The following is an 8,855-nucleotide window of genomic DNA, read 5'->3' on the forward strand; positions in this document are numbered from 1 at the left end:
GCACGTAACAGTTTCTTTCAAATATAACACGCGACGCTTGTTTAGTTAGGATGTCACGTCCTCACTCGTAAAATATTGAGGAGCGAAGTGGAAATAATTTCTGTCTTCATAGGTTTAGCAAGGTAAACCATGATTAATAGTGGTGTTTCATTTCTGAAAAAAAAACTGTGAACAAATCTTTTAAGTGACGGTATTTTTTTAAAGAATCGGTTGAGCGACTGAAGTCACTCGTCGTCACGTACTGACGTAACGATGTAACCAAGGGTCACTTAATGAATCTTTTTTAACAGGTTGAAAAGATTCGAGTCACTGAAATGAATCAAAATCCCCACCGCTGCAGTTTTTCTCTGACGCGGTGACTTGAAAGGCTGGTTAGCAGAAATTACCTCGTCCTGAGGGGGCGCGCGGCTCACTGAGTTTAAGTTGAGGAGATGAGAGAAGCGCCAGTTCATTCACTGTCAGATCCCCTCCACGGCGCGAGACCTGTTAAAGTTTGAACCAAATCAGTTTTATATGAGGACAGAGTGTGGACGAGGTGCATTAAATGGACTATTTTGGATAACTGTGGACTTTCTATTCCATGTTTTTGAGTCTAGGATTACCTTTGGATTTAGATTTTATGAATTTTAAAATAAAATTCAGAAGCGATGCGGTCAAGGATGAAGGATCGCTTCATTCATGTTTTCTTTTTTTGTGAAATGATCTCGCGCACAGTTTTGTGGGTCTGACTTTTGTAATTTAATGGATTAAAAACGACAATATCTTATTAAAAGGGGTTTGTTTGATTTCAGAGAGTCATTTTTAGGGCTTTCTCAGACTTGTGAAGAGTTTATCCTTAGAGAGATTTGTCTGTGGAAAGGCATGTTCCCTGGCTCCACGCCGGTTGGAGCATCTTTGCGGCTCCGGTCGGGAAGGTTTCGCCTGCGCTGGGACACATTTGGACCACAGGGGAGATGAGAACCGCGCTGATCCACTTTCTCTTCTGCTGCTTCCCTCTGTTTTCAGCAGCCGCTGAGGTAAGACCAACATCTTGAACACATACTCAGTGGGGATAGGGGAAGAGGAACACGATGTTTCGCACTAGAGAGCTATTCCTTTATAAATGATGCATGATTGTAAGGCCTGTCACTACGCAGTTCTTCATTGGAACTTTAGTGGTCATAAAACTAACACATTCGTATTGCTCGTAAACTTTCTAAAATCTACTTTTTAAACAAGTTATTAGTTATATGTTATAATTACCACGAACTGAGATTAATAAATGCTGTAGAAGTATTAAGTAGGTTAACAAATGAAACCTTATTGTAAAGTGTTACCATGAAAATATACAATTTTACACAAATATTTTGATATGATGAATTTAAACATTTAAAGTGGTGCAACCGTGAGATACAAAGTAATTAAATACTTTTTAATAAACAATATACTAAAGAACTTAAGGGGTTTGGTCCACAACCAATGCCTTTTTATTCATTTTAATTTTTGAATAACTATTTTCTTCCACAGGAAGCGCCGATTCCCCGAGAGCTGATCGAGAGACTCGCTAACAGCGAGATCCGCAGCATCAGCGACCTCCAGAGGATCCTGGAGATTGACTTCGTAGGTAAAGTCTTGCTTTTTTTTCTGATTATTTCACAAAAGGAGTGGATAGGCTGAATACGTTCTAAATCCTAAACCTACCAGGCAATAGCAGTTAGCTGTGATTCATATCTGAATCTTGAATCTATTCTAAAGGAAATAGATTTCTTCAGATTCATTCACTGTTTTGTTTAGTGGCCCTTTCTGCAGGTTACATCTTAATATAGAAGGCGGCGACAAGTTTATGAATGAGTCATTGAAACATTCACTCAACCTTCTTGCCAGTTGTTCGCTAAACAACTTGCTAAATAAGGACTACAACTACCACAGGAATGTGGGTTGTGCTAAATCTGAGAATTGTTGTAGTCCTTGATTCGTTCGAGAATGATTTTTTCACTTAAAATGATTTTAGAAGATGAGTGAAACCCAACTAATGTCAGCACAATGTGTCAAGTGTCCAAAGTGTTGAGGTGCAATGTTAGGAGAACAGGACTGTGGGAAATATCCATTCAGAGGAGACTCACTCAATCTTTTACTGCACTCAAAGTTCATGGACCTCGCCATTTAAACGAGTTTAAACCGAACGCCTCAGCACCTGTTGCCTAGAAACCGCAGTCCTGCTCCAGCACTCGCGGCGCCACATCAGCATTTGAACTTGGTAAATGATGTCACATTTTGGCAGCACCAACATTCTGAACTCAAATATGCCCCTTGAAAATGTGGTTACAGTAACTCTTTAAATTGCATCTTATGAAAAGATTCCCATTATTGAAGCATGAGAGATGATTCATTAACTCCAGTAAGCATGTTTTGTGTATAAATGTTAAAAAAAAGAGATTTTTTTTAAAATGTTAAGTTTAAAATTCTCTGACTTACAATGATAGAACGTTCGATATTCAAAATTACAACTGACAGTGATGACATCGATTGCAGCATTTGCATACTACATTACTATTGGTCTTATTTCTTGCATTTATTTGCATTCTCAATCGTCATTTGTCTTTTCTTGTATCTTGTAATCGTCATTTGTCTTTTTAATTATCTACAGCTGCCTTTACACTGTAAAGATGCTGTTGACTAGTTATTCATTCAATGATGTATAGTCAAGAGACCCACAAATCATTTTTAGGGAAGCCCAGTATGATTTGGCTGGTTTCGGATCACCTGACCCTGAATGGGAGCTTTTTTAAATGGCAAGATTTAATAGCGAAGACCCAACCGAAAGGGTTAAAATATCCTCAATGCCTCAAATATAAACTTCCAGCGCATCTAATGAGGAAATGCTGCAGCCGTAACGATATGAGTCTCAAATTTGATTTCGCCCATAAGCGCTGTAATTGAAATGCAAACAGCTGCGTCTGTGTGGCTGGTGCCTGAGGGAGGTCAAGAGACTCTCTCCATTATACTGTTGTCATGCTGCCTTTATGAGTTGAGTGCGGCTGAATGCCAGCGCTGCTGTAATGTATTATTCATGTCGAATTCCTCAGTTTGTGTGCATCTCTGCGTGTGAGTGTGTGTCTGTGTGTTTGCGAAAGAAAAGAGGCTGAAGCTCAAGTAGTGTTTGCGTTTGTGAGGTCTGTTGCTCCGCTAACGACTGTGTGAAAAGCCGAGCGGGTCGGTCGGCCTCGGTGCTCAAGCCTGAATTAAAACCACCCTCCTCCTCCATTGGGCCGGTTTCCGGGGGCAACAACAGGGGCATCTGTGTCCCCCGTCGTCTCGCTGTATGGCTGAATGGCTCTGTGGATCCGAAGAACAGCATGATTAAATACTGCACACTTTGGTCAGACTAACTAACCAGACGTCCCTAAAGCATTTTAAATGACACAATCCTTTCCGAACATCTTATTGTTGAGTCTAGATTTTCTCCGTGTGTCCTCAGGCGGTGCATATATTTGCTTTATGATCTGTGTATCAAAGAAGTTTTTCGAATGAAGTGTGCTGGCAGGTTGGCAGACACCTTTATTCTTTACTTAGTAATCAGACCGGGTTTTCTTAATTTCTTTCCATCGGGCTGGTGGAGGCGGGGGTTCACAAAGAGGTTCAAGGGCACTCTTTCTTTACAATAGTGAGGGAAGGATTGTGCATTGGATGGTAGCTTGTTCTACAAGCCAAAATATGTTGCTTAAACATTGTTGACTTTGTGCTTTTGTGCTTGACTTCTTTTGGTGCAGAGAATGAGGTGCTGGAGGACGTTAAACAAGGCCACCATAAGGAGCATCTGTATGACAGCAGAAACCTCAAGAGCTCACACACACACTCTAGACGCAAGAGAAGCATTGGTAAAAACACACACACATATACTCACATACACTTTGCAAAGCTCCTGTTCTGTATGTTTATGGGCTACTGTGTGTTTAGAGGAGGCAGTGCCAGCCGTCTGTAAGACTCGTACAGTGATCTACGAGATCCCACGCAGTCAGGTAGATCCCACGGCTGCCAACTTCCTGATCTGGCCTCCGTGTGTCGAGGTGAGACGATGCTCAGGCTGCTGCAACACCAGCAACATGCGCTGCCACCCGTCCAAAAAACACCACAGGACTGTGAAGGTGAGAAAACATACATCTTTCCCTATATATATATATATATATATATATATATATATATACAGTCAAACCAAAATTACACCTTGAACATTTCATTCATTATTACAGTTTATTCATTATAGTTTAAAAAAATGGCAATAAAATATGACAAGATCTCAGAGTTAAACTGTGTCAGAAAAAATTTATCTTAATTATGTCAGATAACACTTAAGCAAAACATGGTCAGGTCAAAGTGTCTGAATAATTTTTGGTTCCAAATTTTTATCAATTTTACTGGTAGTCTACAGTATGAAGAATTTTTGGGTATAATGTCACAGTTTACTTTATTTTGCTATCCTCACTTACATAAATGAACTATAGTGTCCTGCACCCACTAGTAAAAAAATATCAAAAATATCAAAAATGTCTGAATATTTTTTGGTTTGACTGTATATATATATATATATATATATATATATATATATGTATACAAATATATATCATTTATATATTTAATTATTGAATAATTATTTAAAATTATTTTTATTTTTACTTATTTTTTATAAATGATTTTATGTTTTATATCATCATGTTTTATATATCGTTAATATAATATATTATTGTATGAAGTGATTATTATAAAACAGAAATACTTATAGTTTATTTTAAATATTTAAATTATTATTCAATTATAATTATTTAAAATACTTCTTAAAACATAAACAATAATAAATGTATATATATTATATTTATCATGTATTATTTTATATATAATATTTATAATTTATATTCTAAATATTTAAATTATTATTCAGTTATAATTATTTTAAATAACTTGGAAAATTAAAGATTTTCAATGTTTTATAAATAATACATATTATTTTACATATTCTTAATATAAGATATTATTTTATAAATTAGTATTATAGTATTATTATTATAAAAATAGAAATATTTATAATTTATATTTTAAATATTAAAATGATTATTTAGTTAATTATTTTATATTCATAATTTATATTTTAAATATTTAAATTATTTTTCAATTATAATTATTTCAAATAATTTGACAAATTAAAATTTTTATAAATACATACATACATATATATATGTTTTACTTATGCATTGTAATATATTTTATATGCACATAGATCATTAATGTAACATATTATATACAAATATTGTTATTATTATTATTATTAAAATAATATATTTCTATATTTTAAATATTTAAATTAATATTTAATTATAAATATATATATATATATATATATATATATATTTTTTTTTTTTTTTCATTAATAATAATAAATAAAAAATAATATAAAAGACACACACACACACACACACACACATATATATATATATATATATATATATATATATATATATGCCTAAAATGCTTTTGCTTAGTTCTCCTGCTTCTCAGATGTTTCTCCTGAGGAATGTGTCTCTTCCGGAATTTTAGAAGAGATCACAGTTTTCTGTGCTCAGTTTTCCAAGATACTAAAGTCTGCAGTCAAAAGTGAAAGATCTTAATATGAACTCAGGTGTTTTTCTTCCAAGACCAAGTTATCTGAGTTACGCCATCCACATTCATTTTAAAGTGCTACACTTTCTCTGCATGTGAAAAATTGTCTCATTTGTGCCTTTTTATAGGAACTGTAGGTGAAAGTCTCCTGCGCACTAGGCTGTGACCGTGTTTGCCACTTGCCAGGCTCATTTTCAGCATGTAAAGCTTTTCGCATTTCTCAGATTTAAATGTAACAAGAGTGAGGCGTAGGACGTGCCAAAGGGAGGACAATGTCAATGAGAATTTCAGGGCCGCTGAACACACTGAAAGAGTTTCAGGCCAAACTTCCGCGGCTAGTTAACGAATAGCCTTAACCTTGAGTTAACCGCTGCAAATATCTGTCTGTTCCGCCACGGCTGTGGGGTGTGTTCTATTCCGTTTATCTCGCCAGCAATGTGTGTGTGTGTTCAGACCTGAATAAAGTATTGTATAAATGGGCCTGCAGGGCAGCTGAGTTGGCAGGGAGGGAAGGAGTCTGTCAGTATGATATGAGGTGTGTGTGTGTTTAGAAAGAGAGGTTTGAGGCGGCTCATCTGCATTACAGGAAACCGACCGAGTCACATTTAGCTCTCGCCTTATCTCACCTCTGGAAAAGCAGAGGAAAAATACACTGTTGATAGGGTTATGAGTGAGTGCGTGCAACTCAGGATGTTCTCACACTCTCTCTCTCTCTCAGGTGGCCAAGGTGGAGTACGTACGCAGGAGGCCAAAACTCCGGGAGGTGCAGGTGCAGCTGGAGGATCATCTCGAATGTGTGTGCACGTCCAAACATCACTCAGAGTCTCGCATACACACAGGTACGTAAACACTGCCGCCCTTAAAGGCGCAGTAAGTGATTTCTTAGAAACACCATATTTGAAATAATTAACCCAAACAAACCCATCCCTCCCTTCATTGCGAACACGCAATGCAAGAGTGGATGTCTTTTTATCATAGCTGAAGCGTAGCGAAATAATGCTTTTTGAAAAATAAAACGAAGATGATGAATGAATGACAAGGAAGAACAAAAAATTACATTCAGTACAAGAATATATACAAGCAAGACTTTGTTTTTAGCTGCCAGCAGCACACTAGCTCCAGACAAACAATGACACTCAAAACTGTCCTGTAACTATAACTAACATTAAAACAACAATATATTTTGATCTCTGAAACAACAGTGTTACTCACGTATGGAGCAGAAACAACGCAACCTCTGCGACCGTTTTCAGGCCTTCCCGCTTCAGTCTCTCCAGTGCTGGAAAGATTTTCTAATATTAATGTGGGTCCTAAAACTCTTGCCTGATCATAACCCTTCTTTTTCCAGTGACATTTCTTCTCTTTTGTAATGTCTCTCAGCCATCTCTCTTTCTACGGTCTTTCTTCAAATCTCGCTCTTGCTCACTCTCTCTCCTCCCCCATCATGAGTGGAAACGCACCTTTAAACGCACTCTGGGTCTTTTAAATCATTTGGTTTCCCACACCTTGTTTTATTTTTCCCTCTCCACCCTTTTTTCCTGCCTTGTCGTTTCCCTTCATTCCTCCGCTCAAAGGCCAGCTCGGAGAGCTAAAAAAAGAAGAGGAAATGGAAAATAAGATCAACTCTCCGAAAGCAGCAGTAAAGATTTACCGACTCTATATTTAGACTAATGGTCAGTAAGATAAAAGCCAAGTGGACTTATGGGTCATGTTCGGGAGTAGAAGCAGTCTAGAGAGCCAATTTTTGTTTTTATATATATATATATATAAATTTTGAATTAATTATTTTAGTATTTTATATAATATTTAATATTATTTATAAATATTTTATAATAAAATTAAATAATTTTAATTTCATTTTAAAACATAATTTTAATATTTTATAATATTCAATATTATTTATAAAGTATAATCATTTTAATTTAATTTTAACAATATTTAGTATAAATAAATAGTAAGAAAAATTAGGAATAAACAAACAGTTCAACAGATGTGCTGTAGTCATATGCTTTAAAAAATTAAAAATATATTATTTTTATTATATTATTAAATTGTATATTATGATATAATATTAAATATTATATTATACTATTATTATATTATTAAATATTATTTTAATAATATTTTATATAATATTTAATATTATTAAATTAAATTTTAATATTAAGATAAATAGAAAGAAAAATTAAGAAAAAATAAACAAATTTCAAGCAATAAAATAATCTTTTTTTTTTTTTTTTTTATCCATTGCACACTTCACTCATAGGCTTCCATTGTTAGCATTTTTTTTGTTAGTTCAACAGGTGCGCTGTCAAAGGTCTTTTCAAATCAACAAGGTCTTTTCTCCACAGCAGATATAAGGTGAGCGTGGCACTGGATAAAAGAAAGCAGTGGAGGTCCATCGCAGCCAATCAGATAACTCGGACTACACGACAGCCATTGAGTGATATCATCTGAAGAGACGAGGCGGATGTGAACTGTTGAACAATGAGCGAATCAGGGCAGCCTTTTTGGATTACTTTGGACTTTTGATGCACCTTTAGAGGGGACCCGGAGAGAGACTTTGGATTAAAACCCAGGGGAGCTAAGCACAACAAACTAGAGACTGCAATGACAGAGACTCGCAGAGCCTGAAAACGAACTTCAGTCAGTCGAAGTACTGATTCAACAACCTTTTAAAGGAGCATCTATCACAACTTTATTTGTGTATCAAATTTTATTTCTCCAGCAAATATCTGTATCATCTTATTTTTGTAACTGCCAGTTTTCTATCAACAATCATCTTCTCTTATATATGCCGTAGAATGAACGAGTACAACAAAATGCAATCTACAGTAACTGATACTAATAAAGTGAATACATTTTATTGTGTTTGTCTGACAGACAAAGATGAATATGTCTCAAAGATGAGTATGATTACTTGCATTCATTACATAATTTCCAAACCAAGAGCAATGTGATAAATCTTATCTCTTCTGTGTCTATCTGGAATGTTTCTCCAAACCAAATGCAATCGCATCAAAACGATGGGTGACAAGACACTTCTAAGTCTACTTTAAATATGTGTTACAGACAATCTTATTGAGATAAATGCAACTACAATCTCACTATTTTGGGAAACTCTGGATTTGGATAATTAACTAAACTGATTGATATTGATCACACATGGTTGTAATTATGAATGTTAAATGTTTAATGTCATTTCTACGTATTTTTGTACTACT

The 8,855-nt window shown here is 35.2% G+C and overlaps 1 protein-coding gene across 2 annotated transcripts; it reads left to right on the plus strand.

Annotated features, from left to right (window-relative positions):
- The first annotated feature begins 221 nt into the window (after nucleotides 1–221).
- Nucleotides 222–8,525, plus strand: LOC127520426 (platelet-derived growth factor subunit A-like). 2 transcript variants are annotated; one of them, XM_051908479.1, is made up of 6 exons: nucleotides 222–1,016; nucleotides 1,507–1,603; nucleotides 3,750–3,857; nucleotides 3,937–4,124; nucleotides 6,350–6,470; nucleotides 7,986–8,525. In XM_051908479.1, the coding sequence occupies exons 1-6, from the start codon at nucleotides 954–956 to the stop codon at nucleotides 7,994–7,996; spliced, it is 588 nt and encodes a 195-aa protein (XP_051764439.1). In that variant the 5' UTR covers nucleotides 222–953; the 3' UTR covers nucleotides 7,997–8,525. The 2 variants fall into 2 exon arrangements, with proteins under 2 accessions (XP_051764439.1, XP_051764438.1); XM_051908478.1 differs by having other exon boundaries at nucleotides 319–1,016; nucleotides 7,983–8,525.
- The last annotated feature ends 330 nt before the right edge of the window (nucleotides 8,526–8,855 follow it).

This window comes from Ctenopharyngodon idella, chromosome 10 (genome assembly GCF_019924925.1).
Source record: "Ctenopharyngodon idella isolate HZGC_01 chromosome 10, HZGC01, whole genome shotgun sequence".
NCBI lineage: Eukaryota > Metazoa > Chordata > Actinopteri > Cypriniformes > Xenocyprididae > Ctenopharyngodon > Ctenopharyngodon idella.